Source organism: Nipponia nippon, unplaced genomic scaffold, assembly GCF_047370975.1.
Source record: "Nipponia nippon isolate SJK-2023a ecotype South Korea unplaced genomic scaffold, ASM4737097v1 scaffold_3, whole genome shotgun sequence".
Classification (NCBI taxonomy): Eukaryota; Metazoa; Chordata; class Aves; order Pelecaniformes; family Threskiornithidae; genus Nipponia; species Nipponia nippon.
Window position 1 is genome coordinate 92,837,182 of NW_028262347.1, and position 19,184 is coordinate 92,856,365.

General features: G+C 40.5%; 1 protein-coding gene across 2 annotated transcripts in view; it reads right to left on the bottom strand.

Annotated features, from left to right (window-relative positions):
- Positions 1-19,184, bottom strand: part of ARID5B (AT-rich interaction domain 5B) — a 124,645-nt gene that overhangs the window by 61,924 nt on the left and 43,537 nt on the right. For both annotated transcript variants that reach the window (XM_087766923.1, XM_087766922.1), the window contains one exon: positions 13,015-13,245. In XM_087766923.1, the coding sequence (XP_087623049.1) occupies positions 13,015-13,245 (231 nt within the window). The remainder of the gene's footprint in view (positions 1-13,014; positions 13,246-19,184) is intronic.

Below are 19,184 nucleotides of genomic sequence, written 5' to 3' on the forward strand. Positions count from 1 at the left end.
CAGAGCAGATGCAAAGCTCTGCCTTGTCTACTTAAGAGTGTAAGCAAATTTTAGGAAAGTTTGTTTTATTATATAACGGACACGAGATCCAGCACAATCTAGCCTTTATTGGCCCAGATGCTACAAATTACATATATTAATACAGTAACAGTTTTTAAGGCCAGAACGAATTAGTAGGATATTAGCACCTTGTTTATTTTCTGCAAACACTGCCTATACAATGTCAGAGTGACCACTGGATGAAGACGGTATCTCTTCCTTAAGTAAGGATCATGTCTTTCGGAAAGTAGTCTTGATTTAAAAGATTCAGGTAATAAAGAATCTATGTTACTCCTAGCTAAGTTGTTCCCATGGTTAATTACCCCTCACTGCTAGATAATTGTGCCTTAGTTTCAGCATTAATTTATCTGCTTCCACCTTGAAGCACGAGGTCCTGCTATGTGTCTGTTTGCCAAATTAGAGAGGTCTCTGCCGTCACAGGTCTTCTCCTCATGGATGTACTAACAGACTGCAATCGGGTCCCTTCTTAGTCTTCTCCTCCATGCACTAAATGGATTGACATTCTTTAGTCTTTCACTTGAAGGCAAGTTTTCTGTGCCATGAATTGTATTTTGGGTCCTTCCTTAACCTTGTCCAGTATTTCAACAGCATGTGCAAAGCATGGGTGTCAGAATCGGGCACAAAGCTGAAAGTGGGGAAAATCTCTCTAATAAAGACTTCCTGCTCTGCCATGTTCCTCTGCAGCCCATAGTTCAGAATAATACATTTGAGCATTAGTAGCGCAGTTATCCCATGAAATTGTATCACCCTTTTTGCAGAAAGCCATCATCATTTGACTGACTTACCAAAAATGTTAGCTCTGAGGGGGTTTGATAATGATTTCATCTACTGTCAGACGCAGCACAAGTAACACCTCTCTATTTCTTCTCGGTATTCCCCTGCTTGTTCATCCAAGAACCAGGTTTGCTCTCCTACTCTAGTCAATTGGTTATCTATCATTACCCTCAAGTAAATTATAACATTAAGACTAACACAGCAGCCCTGAGGCACAAGGAAATGCTTGTCTGATCACTAAAAGACCAAGACACACCTATATATAATACCAAGGCCCAAACCTGGGGCTGAAACGTAAACTCGCACTGCTTCACTGGCCTTTGGCCCATAATGGACAATAAATCAATTAAAAAACATTACAAAGTCCTAATTGCCAATGATAAACCTACAAAAAAAGCAACACTTTTTTTTTTTTTTTAATTTGCCTTCATATTCAGTACTTATGCATAAAAACAAGGTCCTATGAAGAAACTACCAGCATCCACTGGCTATCATTGGGAAGATCATAGAATCGTTAAGGTTGGAAAAGACCCTTAAGATCATCGAGTCCAACCGTCAACCTATCACTGCCAAGTCTACCACTAAACCATGTCCTCGAGCACCACGTCTACTCTTCTTATAAATACCTCCAGGGATGGATGCTTACACCAGAATGCATTGATACCTTCTCCAGTGGACACAAGCAAGAGGTCTCTTTATCTCGTTTGCGTAAATGATGAACTAATTCACATACTGTCCGTGATCTGTCTGATCAGGTTTACGAAGATGCTGACAGGTAATGAGAACTTACTCAAACAGGACCAGTGTCAATAGACGGGAAAAAAACCCTCTGGATCACCCTTAATGCCCTCACTTGATTTCAGAGAGAGAAAACTATAGCAAGAATTTTAATGCCCTATTTTGCCTCTTTTGCAATTTGATTTAAAAATAAATTCACAAAAGACCCAGCCACGTGGAATTTAAATTCTGCAGAAGTCTAACCCACCAGTAATTACTACTGCAGTGTTTAAAATTTTAAAACAAAACAAACCCAAACCCGAACAAAACACTATTTTTCAATTAATTTTCTTCCTCTGATTTCTCTCCACATTGCATCATCTCCCAATTACTGTGATTTTGCTGAGTGTGCCAGTTTCTTAAAGACACAGCTATAAAATGTATGGACTAATTGTTGAGCAGAACTGAAGAGCTATTAAAACTGCAATAGTACAGCACTTCCAATGGTAGTCTATTATTTCTACATGATTGGTTTTGTACAGTCCAACTCATGCAGTGAAACTCTTAGATAAATTAACTCCTTCGTTTTGACATAAACATCAAAGGGAGAATTAAAGGAGAAAGAACACTATTTTCTGCTGCTATTTTAGACATACTGTTCATAACACCCATGCATGTTCCTGGAAAGTTACAAATGATTTGAATTGAGAAAGCCATTTGCTGTTTTATCAAGTCTGTAATACATAAAATTTGGCTCCAGAATTATCTCATTTTTCCCATTTCATGTTTCCCTGTCATCTACATGGTAGAGCATGTTTACAGAACTTTATAACTATAATATACAATTCAGTCATTTCTAAACAGCTCTATAATAGTAAGTCTGAAATGTACACATTTTAAAGATTACTTAGTGAACACCAAACCCTTTCCCAGCTGTTTTAAATTTTGAATTTCCCAATAAATGAATAACATACTAAAAAAGCAAACAAGATCTGACATTATTTAGTCTAAGTTTCTAAAATGGCATAACATCTGTAGCTAAAAACAATTTTGAATAACTATATTTAACTAGAGCAGTATTCTATTATTCATAGCTCATTTTCCTTACAGACTAGGGGACTTAATGTGGTGTTCAAACATTTCAAACATTTCTTTTAATTGTTTAGTCCTTCCAACAGCCAAACTGCAGCAAAAAGAGGGGGGGGGGAAATCTTCACTCATATCTTTTATATATATTCATGTGACCAACCCATGATCTCAGTTAAGTGCCACAACTGTTCATTAACACACATCACAGCCCCCGAGTCAGCACTGCGAGCTTTGAAACCATGCCAGAAGCAGGGGCTCAACAAATGGCACTTTGACCTTTTCACTACTAACTTCAATCTTTATTAAAATCTCTAAGATGTCAGCTCTGTCTCCCTCTTTTACCATCTTTTATCTGCTCCCGAAATACCTAATATTCATTCATTAAACGGAAAAGTTTGCTACATTCTTACGTAATGATAGATTCCCCTTTCACTTGAAATCAGCTTGTGAAATGCCTTTGATTAAAAAAGAGAACGAAACGCCCCCTCCCCCCGCCAAACAACTCTAAATTCAGATTGCTCACTCATTTCCAGGGAAATCAAGCATGCTGCCTAATATTAAAAAAATCTCATGGCATCCAGGCAAGTTTAGCTCCATTTTATGTTCCTCTTATTAAATTCCAACTTAGCAACACACAAAAACGCTCACCCTGCTCTTCGCTTGCTTTTTTAATTTCACGTTTGCGTCTTCACATCTTCAGCCTGAGCATTTGTAGGGGGATAGAGACTGATTTTTTGCCCAGCAGGGTTTCCGTTCCCTACAATAGAGTCACCAAACCCAGCAGTCCCATGGAGTAAAATGTAACTAGAGACAAATAGAGGCTTTGATCATTTTTATGGTGCTCAAACATCGATTGTGGGGGGGAGAGAAATCATGCCTTCTCCCACCCCCACCCTAGCCGTAATTAACTAATTACACATTAAGAAAAAAAAAAATCAGAAAAAGTTCACGTGAGTCATTTATGTGTTTTCATTCTTTGTAAACTTTCTGGCACACCCTATATGCTTCATTTCTTGCTTTAAATAAGTAAGTACTGGAAAATATGCATAGTATTTGGAACCAAGGGGAATGACATATTAATTCAAAGTTTGCTTTGTGTAAGTTTGCGTTTTCCAGATTTGAAATGAAACTTCACGGAAACCTAAAACTCGCCTGCAACCTTTAATTTATAACCCCCTTCACCCACGGATTATCTAGAAGGTATAAACTATTCATTTAAGCGGCACAGTGAAGTATCATCATTAGGTGGCTTAGTTGCCTGGGTTACTACTATCAGCCTGACCAGTAGGGAACCTGGGAAGCATGAGCTCCAAAGGGGGGGAAAAGTAAACAAAGTAATGAGTAACAGTTACAGCTCCTTAAAATGTGTACATTAACCTCAGTATTGGGAAACTATTTGCTTTTTAGAGGCAGCACCCTCTGATTGAAATAATGACAAATATTTTGGAAATTCCATCCCAAGCCGAAATGAAATTACTCAAGTGCACTCTGGGAGAACAAAGCTTTTTAGTATACCTTCAAATGAACTCAGGTAAGTTTACAAATGGCCTATACCTAAAAGACCATTAACTAAAATTACATTTGTTTTTATTGAAAGACAGCCTCAAGTGCTGACATGTAATATATGACATGTGATACATAATAATACTCTTAAACCAGTTCTGACATAATATCTCCCAAGGCATAATAACCACAAATGACTGCTTTAGTTAAGAACTAGCCAGGAGCAAAATAGATCCATGTAAAAGTAGCTTTAACCATAAATACCTCAACAATATTTTATGTCACTTTGTAAAAAAGTTAAAGGAGTCCCATAATAATTAACAACAAAAACTTTATGTTCTTTACTATTGTATGGTGGTTGTGAAAGGTTATTTCATAGTCCCGCAGCTGCCAATGCTGTAAATTATGCAGGCACCAAGAAGCATTAAGGAGAAATAATAGCAATTTAAACTAAGGCTGACGTAATTCATGATAAACAGTCATTGGAAAATATTACAATGTTGTCTTTTTTGAGCGGGTTTAATCAGAAGAATGTGACCATATTCTGACATAAACCACTTCTCTTTTCCATTGTACAGGCGCGGGAACAGGGGCCCTTTCCTGGCCACAAAGGTCTCCCCTGCTCCCGGCCACCGCTGCGCCCCGGCACCTCGGGGACACTGCTCGCGAGGCTTGGGACGCTGGTGGACAGAAAGCTCTCCCGAGACAAAGCTCAAGAGCCTGGGCAGGCCCGGTGGTCCAAGGCAGGCACTGAAACCAGGGGAACAGTCAAACGAGGATGCTCTAATGAAGGCATACTGCAAATAAAAAAAAAGATGGCTCCAGAAATGAAAAAATGTATGATGGACATGGCTCACACTCATGATGAACGCAGCTTGCCTTACTGTTCACTATAATGACAAAAAGTGATTTTGATAGCTGAATCATAAAACTAGCCATCGAGTGGAAATCTTATACAGGAGGAATTAGTCATTTATATCTACAATCGTTTAGTGAACGGACACCAATAGAACAGACGTGAGTGTAATAGCTGACAAAACCCATGTGATAAGTTACATTTATCAGGCACAGAAGAACAGCTCACTTGCTAACCCTTCATTTGCTGGAACTACACATTAATTCTCTGCCAAACTCTGGCTAAGAAAACATGTAAACCCCACAATACCATCAGGTATTCGCTATTTGATTCAAAATTAAACAGGAGAAGTTGAAAGCGCCAGACTGGAAATGGTACACCCAGGCTCTCGGCTCTGCCACTGGCGCTTGCAGGAGGGAGGCTCTCTCACCTTCAATCCCATGGCAGCCCCAAGGCCCGGGCTGTCCCAGCAGAGAGGCCGTACTGGCCACCCCGTGGTTCACAGCCCTGATGCTTTCTTGAGCAGCCGGGTCACGGCCACGCGCGGCCCAGGAGCACCACGGGCCCACAGCGCCGCACGTTCACGGTGTAAGCCCCTCTCTCTCCCGGGCTGCTACCCAAGGGCACCCAAAGAAGTAAGGAGCCATACCAATTTCCCAAGCGCCCTCGCCACAGGAGCCGGGCTCTCGCAGAGGCACCGGCCGGCCATTGCGAGCTTCTTGGGCTGCTACCCTGCTACTCCACGCAGGACAGACAGCTGCCACCAGCCTGGCTGAGAAGCTATACCAAGCGGCTGGAGGAAACAGGCAGGAGCAGCTTTTCAGGCAGCACCTGCCCCTCCACTCAGCATCTGCTGCCTTCCTGAGGGCAGCGGGAACATGCAACCTGAATAAAATCAGCAGTTCTGTAGATGTTCTCCATAAAGGAGTTTTGATTACAAAGGGAAAAATAATCTATCTTAATATTTATCCTGGTTACAGCTATGGTTGCTAGTGAAAATGTACCAAAAAAAAAAAAAGTAGAAGCTAACAGCATTTGTTTCTATTGAAGTTCTTGCACACAGGAAGGTATTTTATCTTACTTTACCACACATTACTTATGTTCACTTAGCAGCTTGCTGTTAACATTGGGTGAGATTCTGCCCTTGGTTAACTGGTGAAAATCTTGAGTAACAGCCACTGAAGTGGATTGAGTTATTTTGGATTTACGCCACTAAGTGAGACAGAATGTGACCCCTTATCAGTGCCTTTTTGCTTTGAGTATACAAATATTTTATGCGTTTCAATGAGTGACAGAATGCAAAACTTGCAAATATTTATTTTTAGATGTATGGGGAAAAAGCAATTAGAGCTAAAAATGTTAAGAATGAAGAAATCACTTAACAGAAGCAATTATGTTGGGCATATAAACAGCTCTGCCTTCAGACATTTTATTCAAATGCTGCAGAGCACACTAGAAAATATCAATTGTTTAAAAAAACTGCAAGTATTTTTTCACAACCGAAAAATCAATCATTATAAACAACATCTGGGGATCATTAATATCTTACTCTGCAGTTGAATTAACAAAATAAGAAAGAGGTCTGACCAGAATCCAGAACATTTCCAGATTTGCTTTTTCAAGCTAAAAGCTTATGTTTGCTGAGGTGGGGTGGGAGGGAAGAGGAAATGTACATTTATCTATATTGTATATAGCACTATTATGCATTAATCATTACTTCCCCTCCAGCTATGTCCTGTTTGTGTTTTGAGAGAGTTAAAATTTGAAATATTTAGCTAAGCCACCCTGCCCAGGCACTTGGAAAAGAGTTGCATATTTTTCAGACTGTTGGAGATGCCACCGTAAAGCTCCATCTAAGGAGGTCCCAGTATCCACGCTAATAAAAAGCCTCCATACTCTTCCTATCGCATTTCTAAATGCTTAAACATTCTAGTCTTAGCAGAGAAGCACTAACACCAATCCCACTCTAACATCACATTTGTGTTAAAACAAAGTAGCCCAAAGCATCTGTCTGGGAACTTCAGGGTTTGCTGAATTTCACTGATATAAATTATCCTGCAGGTAGCCAAAATAGTCAATAGCAATAATGCTGATACTTTACATCAGCGGAAAAATATTAAAAAACCAGGCTTTCAGGCCTAAGTACAATTTTTGTACTAGAGCTGGTTTAAAAAGAAAAGCCAACTTTGACTCACACAAATAAAGAAAGTCACTAACAGGAAAACTGTATTTCATTTAGACTGCAAACAGTCTTTCTTCTTTTTTTTTTTTTTTTTTTTTTGGGTCTCATTCCCTGCCAAGGTTTTGTTTTGTTATGTTTTTCCCCTAAACAACTGATTTTATCTATGAGTCACAAACTTCTGTAAACTGAGATGTATAACAAAAGCAAAGACCAAATTTCAGCTGTACCAGGAGTAATGGTGTCATCCTATACCCTGAAGTCATCAGCTTTCATACTACGCATTTTTTCTGCACATGACCTATCCCTAAAAAGTCCCTTTTTCTTCATAGCGCTGTCCTGCCACAGCTTCCCTGGTCAATGACAAGAAGGAAGGTAAGTCCTTCTGAAATTGCTGGCTCAGAAACCCCAGCAGCTTGGAGGACGGGTAAGTCATCCCTCACTCCTAACCACTCCCTGCCAGCCCTGAAGTGAGAGGATCTGCTTTCTGCATTGTTTTACAGGGAGAGCCGACTTGTTGAAGGTTTCGGGGTTTGTTTTGGTTTTAATGTAGATGATTTTTCCCCAACACAAGCAATATATCATTAAGTTTTTTGGGGGAGGCAAGGGGAGAGAAGGGAAGTGGGGACTGCAATGCCCTTTACACATCACTTTTTTCAATGAGCAGTTTCCCCTCTGTATTGCTCGTTACGGTAGAATGAAGAAGTTTCATTTTTCAGAGAAAAAATTACATTAATACCACAGCAGGATGTAGTTCTGTCACTTTTTGGTATGAAATGTTTTATAAAAAATTGGCCTTTACACACAAAAATACAACTTCTAACCTTCTTTCGGGGGTGAACAAGTGTTTACACTACCCCAGGGACCAGCTTGTTTAATGGCATATTGGACCCAGCATGCTATAAAAATAATGAAGAATGATTTAAAATTTACCAAATAGATTTTAAAAATCGAGAAGAAATAGGATATTCAGTTTTCTCTCACACTCCTGTTTACAGAAAAAGCAACCTCATGCTCACAAAATGAAAGTGAGCCTTCTGGTTCATCTTTAGCAGGCAGGACTTATAATATTTATCCAGCAAAGCACCGTGACAAATCTTTCTGTGCGAGATTTTCACCTGGCGAAGCCGATGGAGCTGTAGAAATCCACCGTCACCCAAGCACCTGACCCTCCTGCTTCGAAGCTGTGTGCCTCTTCTCGCCGCCCTGCGAGTCCCCAAGCCTGGAGAAGGCAGAGGTCACGCTGATAGACACATCTGTATGCTACCTTGCTGTAGGGGCCCACATGCATTTGCAGTGCAGCCCACGACTGGGTCACGAAAGGATCCGTGCTCATCCATGCGCCCTGGAAGTTACTCCATGTGGCGGAGCAGGCAGGAGTCTGGTAGAAGGCCAAGTCACCTCCTTTGGACAAGAAAACGCAGAGGACGTGCGCTGCTCTAGCAACAACTGCACACTGATTTCTGCCCAGTGACCCTCAAATCCATCTTCTGGCCACTGCACAGGCAGCTTTGCCTCCAACTAGATCTCTTTGGTCTATAATGAAAACTATTAGGACCCCTATTTTTTCATTCCTTCTCTCTTGCAGCATATATGACCACACAGCAAATGACAGTAAATTATATGCATTTACAAAAGTTATTCAATAACAGTAACCCCAGAGGCTGATAAATGAAAAGGATTTTGAAAAATGTCTTTACCAATGATCTTGAGTTGAAGAGAAATGAATTGTTCAGCTGGTACATATTATTTTTACTTTAAGGGAGCAAGAGAATGAGGAAATAGGGTTTTGGTTTTTTCCACATGCCAATTTATAGGAGCAGTTAGATAAAGGAATGCGTAGGTGAACTCTAGTCTGCACAGAGAAATAAAACGAGGCCATGAAGAGAACTGATCCCGTTTGCTCACCTTGCTGCGTCCAACCGGCCCCTCCCTCGGGCAGGCAGACACAGCCCACAGGGCCACGGCAGGGACTACGCTGCCACTGCAGCCCAGGGCCAGCCCGAGGTCTCCCCGTGGCCCTAGCTCAGTGCCACTTGCAAACCTGCACAGGCTGGCAGCACCGCCAGTCAGGGCTCAAGCCTTTGTGCTTCAGTTTGACCGTGGATAACTCCATTCTAGCCTCCTGTGCAGGTTCAAAACCTCAGATTTCTTGTTCCTAGCCAGCAACACCAGCATTTCATTATCCACCTGGACTGTTTCGTGCTGGTGAGGACCTCCGATTACTCTTACTTCAGGAGGGGAAGAGGTACAGTCTGACTGTGGTCATATCCATGAACTTTGGCTATCAAGACATCCAAGTACAGCTTACGTCTTCTGCTTTCTGAACAGAAGCAAGCTTTCGAGCCTGTTTGCATTCTGGAGGGGAACCCTCCAAGGCAGTTAGATTAACTAATCAGTAGTTATATCAACAAGAATGGGAGCGGGAGGCTTTCCACTCACAGCAGTCTTTCCTCTGTAAATGGAGAGCTAGTCCTTCCCTGGCAGGCTGCAAAGAAATAGATGCAAATGTTTGAGCCTTCCAGCTGCCGAGCCGATTCCTCAGCAGCCCGCCTCTCCAGGGCCTCCTCGGTGGGACGCTGTGGCACACTGAACCAAGTTAGAGGAGAAGCAGAAAAGGACTTTGCGAGAAAATCAGTCCTGAATATTCCTGCCCAAACCACTTGGGCATGTGCCGTACAGCAGCGCACAGGGAGGATGGACGCAGACACAGGTGGCCGCGGTGTCGGCAGCAGGTACTGGCTGCGGTAGCCCACGCTGAGGCCGGAGGGGAAGCTCATCACGGCCTAACCCTTACAGAAGCTCTATGGAAATACAGAGGCCATCCACATGGGACTGCCTGAAGCATCAAAGCATCTCTATCAGCCACATCTGCCGGAGCTGACAGACAGCATCTACATATCTTTCCTACTTAAAAAAGAAAAAAATCCCACACCAAAAAAACATTATTTATTGTCAACAAAACTTAATTTTTCTTCCTCATTTCCTGCTTTATTTATTTTTTGTTAACCCCTCCAGAATGGCAAAGAAAATGGGGAGGATCAGAAGGAGCCAGAGCTGAACAAAATGTTTTTGTTAAAAACGTATAATAAAAGTAGAGAGAATACTTCCTGGAAAAAACATTTTTCTCTGTTAAAACTGCCTAACAAGGACAGCAGCTTACACGCTGTGGTGAATGGGGCTCTTTGTAAAGGTGTTTCTGGTGTCTCACTTGTGACATGCTGTATCTGTTGCACAGTACTCCAACGCTCAGAGAACGTGTAACACCTTCCCCAACAGCAACGTTTCTGAAGAAGACCTGGCATCCGTATCAGAAGCCAGCACTTCTCACATAAAGACATCAGTAGACCGTATTTCCCAAATTTTGTACTCACTTTAGAGTTTGGAGAATTTCAGGTGATGCGGAAATATACGTGTTCCTATCTTGTTCCTTCCGCACACTTCTTTCATTTGCAAGGTAAGAAATAGCCAATTCCTTCAAATTAAATGTGCCTGGATCTTCTTATAGACACCTTTTAAGAATTTTAGTCACATTTCTGTAATCTGGTCTCCCCTCAGATTTGACTGATAAATACCAGTGCCTTAGAGTAATCCATTTATCTACTGTACCACCCTGCCTCTGTTTAGCTTTAGCAGTCATCACTTTCCACATGTGACATCAATCTACATGATACCAATGTAAACTGTTTGTATAACGAAGTGTTGTACATTTTATTGTCCTGCCAGCAAAGAAAAGGATAAAATAGCACTTTGCCTGTTGCCTTCAACAACGGTAATATAATTGACATCATACATTTTGCAACACAGAAACGGAACCGTACATTGGCCATGTTTTTCTTCCCAACAGAGCAGGGCTTGCAAATTTTACCACATCATTATTTATTTTCATAAGAAATACTTTTAGAGAGTAGTATTTTTTTTGTTTTTATAGGCATTTTAAAAATCTGCTTCATAAGCCAAACTATATTTTAAATACACATTATTAATTTATATGGCTAAGATTTCTGTGGCTCTGGTTTGATAATGAGATAATTGCCTCGGAAAGGTCAAGAGAATGGCATAGTTAGCTTTCAGAGACTGAACAAAGCACTTGCTATGGTTCACTAAGCGTAGTTTCTGCATCACTCCACATCTCTTTGATTCATCTATTACTAATATTCCATGATACACTTACATTATGGATCCAACTATTTCAACAAACCTGTAATCAAGGAATGACCCTGAATAAAATACTCCACAGTAAGCAGATGGTATGCTCATCAAACGCCTTCAAGCCTAAAATAACCTTTCCCATACAAGAAGGATAGTCAATTAAAACTGAACTTTATATTCTGAGCCGGAGCTCAGAGTAAATAAAAATCAACATGATACTATTGTGTTATTGGACCAAGCTTCCAGGGCATTTCATTCATTTTTTCACCACCTCCACCCCCTAAGAGTAACCAACACTTTTATTCATAGTTCATTCAAAGCCTGTAATGTTTTGTGTGAGTGTGAGCGGACTTGACAGTTTGGGCCCGATCCTGCAAAAGCTTGACATCACAAAATTAAAACTATTCACAGCAGTAATGAGCTGCAGTGACGACACCGCATGAGGAAGGATCTCTCCTGCCTGTCAGGAGCTGATCGGTGCAGCAGCAGAGGAGCAGTCCTGCACTACCTCCCAAAATGCCCCAATGTCACCAGCTGGGTTGGCATTTCTCTGCCAGCATAACAAGGCCTGGACTGGACACCAAGCTCAAAGCCAGCATGCTAGAGTTAGGAAAAAGGGAGAAATGATTCTCCCATGACAGGCATTGTTGACTCCCTTCCCTCTCACTCCCTTTATTATATATTAAATACATAATCAGAATTTCTCTCTCTAAGCGCTTCCTTGCAGAGATGTAGGGATCTCACACAGCAAAGGTGTACCCACCGCTATGCAAACAGACTTTGCTAGCATTAGTCGCAGTGCTCATCCATCTGGTGATTTGGGTAATAAAACTTAATTCTCTCAGCATAGGTACACTGCTAAAGAAATTACACTGGACACATTACTGGAGTTACCCTGGGTGTGTACACAACGTACATTCTGCCACACATTCATCAGCACATCCGCTGCCCTTGGGTTGATCTGACACAAAAAAAAAAAGGTGTGAAATCACTTGGCAGCTATCAGGAATCTAATCTTGCAGCCCTCTCTCCCAGCTGTAAGGGGCTGCATACTCCTCTGGAGCTGCAGAGTATTCTCTACACCCTTTGAATTAAGAGGTCACCTCCCAGAAGTGCCTCTGCACTTGTAAAATCAAGCTCCTAGCACTGGCAAAGCCCCCGTTCCAGGAAGGCCAGAAACACACTAGCTATAGCTGACATTTGTTCAGGGCCCTGGGAGCACACGCGCAGCTGATGAGTGCTCTGCAACAGCAATGGGACACAGAGGGAGCCTCTACTATTTTGCATTTGTTAGCATATTGCACCAACAATGACTTTTAAAAAAAACAACATGCTTTGTAAACCTTCTGGAAAGACATAGGCTATAGGCAAATGGTTAAGGCAGATAAATTTCAAATCCAGACAAGGGATCCTTTCACTCATACTGAGTAACTGTGCTACGCACTCTACTCGTGTAACATTATCTTTGATTGTGATAAACTCAAGTTGCAATACCGAGATCACTAGTGGCTAGAAGCCTTCAGTCTCACACAGGAAAGAGCACACTTGGTACTTAACATTTAAAACAAATAGCATTGGTTCACTTCAAAGGAATCACATCTTCCCCTTGGAAATCAGTAGACACTTAAAAAGAAAAAAAAGTCTTTACTCGTGAGAAAAAGAAAATAGCTGTAACGTGACTTACCAAACTCATCACATATACTTTCATTTTCTATTAGAGTAGGATGATCAAATGTATCCCGACAGTAGAAGATTTGGGGGTTCTTGCTTGTTACTGCAATGCCTCCCAGGGCTAAAACAAACTGGTCTGTTAATATTGAAGAAGGCTTGTCCTGAATGCGCTTTAACATGGAACGATATCGACAGTACTGTGGGTAGCTGAGAATTAGCAGGTTTGAATCTTCATCATCCTCACCTGGAAGAAGAAAAGAAAACAAAAATACTCTTAGTGTGTCAGAAAAATACAAAACAAGGGCTGTAACTCAAGCATCTCAGAAAACCCACGGCCCACTGGTTCAGTCTTTTCTCAAGACCTATCTTTTATAGCACAGTGGTTTTCAAAAGAAAGGTTAAAAATAGAAATTTAAAAAAAGTTTATTGAAACAGCTTCTTTTCTGGCTTTCTGTTCAGTTCTCCCATGCTTACCCACAAGAACTCTACCTGGATGAGTAAGAAGACAGCACTCTGCAGAAGTTGGCCTGAATCAAAGTGCTCTCCATACTTTGCCAACTTGGCTGCTTTGATAGAAATGTTATGTGTCATTTTTACTCAGCTCCCTATACAGTCTTACTGAACTCATGTTTACACCAGCTAACATCTTTTAAAAATAATAATATACAAGCCCCAGAGCATACAGCTATTAATTCTCCTTTGAAGTATCTGATACTGGCAACTACCAAAGGGCCCCTGGGCCAGGGAGGTGGGCTGATTTGACCTAGTCATTGATGCTAAGCTACCCCAACAGGTGGAAATAACTTTCCTCACATTAACTGCAAATGCAGCAGGACTCAATAAAACACCTACAGAGCACAACGAGCAAATGAATTTCCAAACAGCTCATACTGTCGAGATGTGGGCTCAAAATACAAAGCAATTTAGAGCTCAGACCTTTCCATCCCCCCAGATTTTAGTTGATATTAGGCACAAAAGCGACAGATTTTGAAATATCACAATCAAGTTTCATCATACGATAACCAGCAGGAAATCTAACAGAAAAAAAACCCAACCAGAGATGTAAACATGAGAAATTATTCATTTGCAGGTATGCAGCCAGCACTTAACAGCACTTCTTTTTATGATCATTTATGTCCTCAGGTGGGGTAACTGAACATGGCTTTTTATGCATGCCAATGAAGACAAAGCAAGAGCATGCAGTTTACGTTTTCTGCTGTACTGATTACTGAATAGCTCAGTTATTTCTTCTGTTAGAGACGAAAGGTCTACTATTTAATTCCATTACCAATACAGAAGTCATCTTTCTTACCCTTAAAGTAAAAATCACTTCAGATATTGAAAGAAATGTCAGATCAGTTCTCCCCAACTAAATACGATGGCACAACTCATCTTGATTCACGTGAGGCAATGGAAATGTTGACACATAAAAGGCTAAATTTTAAGTCGTCTCTGGAAGCAAATATATCACCTAGAATGTCATCACTGCAGACAAATGCAATGCTGCAAAAAAAATCAACACAGCGGATGGACTTGGGAAGTACTGTTTTTACAAGCACAGCTCCTAAAAGCCATCACTTTTAAAAACTCAGAACTTTCCCCACTACCCTGATATAGGTGGGGAGATCAAACAATTTGTGTAAAAAAGTAAGAGTAATACATTCTGGCAAACAGCATTTACATTACTTTTCTAAGAAAATAAAATTTATGGCCCGAAAACCTCTTTTGGTCAATCAGGATGCGGCCATGCTTTTCTTTGTTTTCAACAAGTAGGTATGCCATAAGCCTACACAACAGCACGACTGAACCAATTGCTCCTGGGAAAAAGGCACTCTCTTCTTTATTAGGAAACTCTAACAATCAGATCAGGAAAACTGTTCTAGGAATTAACAAGCACATGATCCATCCTTTAGCTCCTTCGAGAGTTTCATATACGCTTGCCTGACAGTTATTACTACTTTATACCTTTGTGTAGATAGTGGTGAGCTGAATCTGTTGATCTGACAGCACTTTTCTTATGCCAGGATGTGGTCAGCTTTTTAAACAGGGTGTATATAAATGTATGTCCCATGTGCCTTTGTAGTAAACCATTAGTTTCTAGACAAATGTGCTGTAAGTCCCAGCGCAGAATTACACAAACTTTCTAACCCTGACAACTGACGACTCAACTCAAACCCCTGGCATAAATTAAAATCAAGTCATTTTTACAGGATCACTTTTACACATGCTTGTGCAACTCCAGTGAGTACTTTATGATGCATTTGTTTCCTTTCTTTATTCACTCCAGGTTCAATAGATAAATCTAAGAATGAACAAAGGCTGAATAAACTGAAGATTTGTTTAGTGAAAGACAAACAGAGTGTTCCTGGAACAAAGACTTTTTTCTCAACCACGCCCACATGAGAAAAGAGAAATCAAAGTAGACCAATCCCTAATAAAATGCAAGCCCAAAGAAGAAGTATTTTTCTTCAAGCAAAATCTAACATGCACCATTTAATGGTGGGCTTAGTGTATATTGCTGAATATTTTTTATAAATATGATTAGAAAGAGTTTACTCTCGGGAGGAGGAGAGATCAAAACGCGGATCACATTCCATTAAAATCAAGAAAAACAACGTAATTTCTAAGAACATTTAACTGAGATCTTAGAAAACCGAGATGCTGTATTTCTGAATCTCATTTTAGCTTCAACAGAGAGAACATGGTAAAAGATAATACCTACAGTATGCTGTTTGTAAGGCTCAACTGAAATTACTCTAATCCCATGCTTATATCGTAATTACGTGTTTTAATAACCCCCTCCAATGTCAATTTTTCATTTATTTGTATATTTCAGGGCTGAAAACAGAGAAACTGTAATTAGGAGGCAAGGTTCCACCCCTGCCTTCCGAGCGCTGCCTATATCTGCATAGATGTAATCCAACAGTTCCCTTTGTGAGGGGTAAAGAGAGCTGGGATTTGGCACAGCCTGGCATTTATGTTGGATTACATGTTCTTCAAGTTGTCTTTGTAAGTAAGAGATGCATGAAATGCCAAACACAATGAATCTATGCAAGAACTGACTTTTCAAATCAGCACAACCATTTTTAATATGTAACGCAAAACAATTAAAAGCCCCAAAAGAAAAAAAAAATAAAGCCGGCTAAAAGCACGAATTCCTAACAAATCCATCTAGAGCCAGAACTATTTACAGAGAGAACAGAGAAATACAAAACTGTAACTCGCTTTTTGTTTGCTTGTTTCGGAAACATCAGCCTATAATGTTATTGCTAACCGCCATAATCTACTCTCAACATCAGTAAGCATTTTTTTCTTCAAAAAGACCTTCACACCAGGATTTTATAGAGCTTGATGGAAAAACTATGCATGTTCCTTCCTGTACCTAATTACCTCAACTGCAAAAGCTGCCAAGTATTTTGCCCTTTAGTTCTTTTAATCGTATTAGTGCAAATGCATTTGGATGCCAACAGAAACAAACATTTAAAGATTTTTGCTTAAAAGATTCCAAATATGTATGAGGCTGGTGGTAGGAAAGCACACTCCACTTCTTCCCAGAAAGCACAGAGTTATTTCTGCGGAAGAAATATGAATTTGTGCCTCTTGTAAGACTAAATGTCTAGTTTCGACCCAATTTAAGTAAAATAATGTCAATATGAACTGCTCTCACAATGATTTATGCTACCTTCTGTTACTTTATTACATTAGACATTCCTTTCTCTAAGCTTTATACTTTTCGCCGTGCTCCTAGCAACCACATAAAGGCTGAGCACCAACTTTACGCGCCTGGCACCCTTCCAGGCTCGACTGTTATTGATAATTATATTGAAGTTACAATTTAATTGCTACTCTGTTGTGACACAGAATATTTTTTGTAATTAGGCATTTCCCATTTTCTGTCCATTCATTTTTTGTATTACTGAAAATGATTTTTTTCCCCCAGAAAACATAAGCAGAACAATGCTACAGATAAGGGTGCATACATCTGTTACTATCATTACCAACACGGTAATGTGAAGGGAAGAAAAAAAAAAAACTTAAAGGAAAAAAAAAAAATTGTGAATATAATTTCTCGGAAGGTAATTTTCTTTTCAGTTTAAGTGCTCTTATTCTTCTTACAGTTACTCAATGATTTCCTGTTCTAATTACAAGACATTATACAGACAGTCATTTTTAAAAAGGAAATGTACTAGAGCAGGAGGCTAAATAGCGTCACTCGCTTGCTATGGTTTGAAATTCCAAACTTTTGCATCTCTTTTATCAATTCTCTGCTCTACCTTTGTACAATATATTCTACCACAAATCTACCATCTCTTCCGAGGCAGTTAACACAAATGTATACATCAAAGAGGAAACCACACTTGCAGTTAAACTGCAGGCGAAAGAAAAAAAAGAAAAAAAAACCCATTTTTTTCCTCCTCACTGTAGCTGGTAAATTGGAGGCAAGCCAAGCCTAGGAGTGGAAAATATTAAAAAGTAAAAAAAAAAAAAAAAAAAAAAAGGCGAAAGAAGAAAGCTTGATTAAAAAGCGAGAGAAGAGATATTCAGTTCTAAATCTAAATGAATAAACCACAAACTATTTCATAAAAACATACTGTGACGTAAATTACACATCAGTATTGCACTGTTGTGGTTATTTTGAGAAATGGCTTGTACTGTAAGTCAGCTGGTAAAACCCCACCCTTAATGATTTTGTAATTCTCCATACAGCAATCAACTGGAGCAGTCATGAAATTGCCAAGAAGGAAAACAGACAGAGCTGTAGAGAGTTTGTAATAAAAAGATAATGTACTTTTAACATAACAGAAGTAGAAGATTGGTTTTATTAACTAAAAAAACTACTTAAAAGGTCCCAGGCTTGCCCTTTGTTTTGATAAATGTTAACACAGATCTTCATAAGATAAGCAATGTAAGTATCAGGGGAACCAGATAAAATGGGACAATACTTTGGTGTGTGGGTAGCAAATTGAGCAAGGGAGTTATTTGGAATATAGAGTGAAAATGAAGGAAGTTGCAGGGCTCTGTCTGTCAGGCTCTTCTCCCACACTGCGCCCTCGCTACTCTGCCTTCTTTCATTACCCTCTGTCACCAAGGGGGTCTCCCAGAGGATGCACATATCATAATTAGCTTATCATTGCTGGTATGCGTGGCTTTGACCATATCATCAATATGTAGCAGATACAGAGGTAATGGAGGATGCATCTGGACGTCCGGAGGGACTGGGAACAGCGAGGGTTAGCCGTGCTGAATGAACATGGCTGTAACTCCCAAGACGGCTTGCAGGGCAGTGTTCAGGTGTCACCGCCTTCCCAAGTCCGGTCCTCAGCAACCCACTAGAGCACACACTCGTTTCATCTAATAATGCAGTTTCAGTCTATGACAGTTGTGCAGATCCCTGGTACTCAGAGAGATCTCCTTCTAACCTGCTGTTCTGTAAAACATGGATCAACTCACTCTCTGGAGTTACTACTCCTTAATCAATGACAACTAGCTTAGTCTACAGGCTTAACTTCCAGATCTAATTAAGTGAGTGAAATGAATTCCACCTAAGTGACAACACAGTGTGCCCTATGCTGAAGCAATCGTCCAAATGCATGCTAAAAAATCCCCTCCCAGCAGATACACTCGCCATCAAGATAAAAAAGGTCCATCTCATCTGTGACAATGGACTTTGGCTCTTCCAGCTCTTAAGATAGGATCCAGTTCTCCCTCCTCTGTTCCACTCCTTTGGCAAGGACTTCCTGCAGTACGGACTTGAGAACAGAGGTGTAGGTGAGACGAAGATGTGCGTAGCTGACCCTTCAAAACCAACGACTGCAGGTCAGACAGGCTCTGCACATCTCGAAGCTGCCTGTTCTAATAACATCCCAAGGGGACATAGCACAGCTTCCCAGCAAACAGAAACGAACTTATTACACAATTACCTAAAAAACCTGAATCCCTCAAAAAGCCGAAGAGCAACAGAAACAGCAGAACAATGAAAGAGTAACCAGGAGGAAGAAGAAACTGGGTCTGTATGACCTAAAAACCTTTAAGAGGAATCTAGCAATGAAAGCACCTTCCCATATCACCATCCAGTCATAACCTGCCAAATACCCCCAAATCATTGCCCAGACAGATGCAGCTGGCCAAGAAGCAATGCCAATCATCACCCACATCTCTGGGTGCTCCTATGAGAGAAAGGAT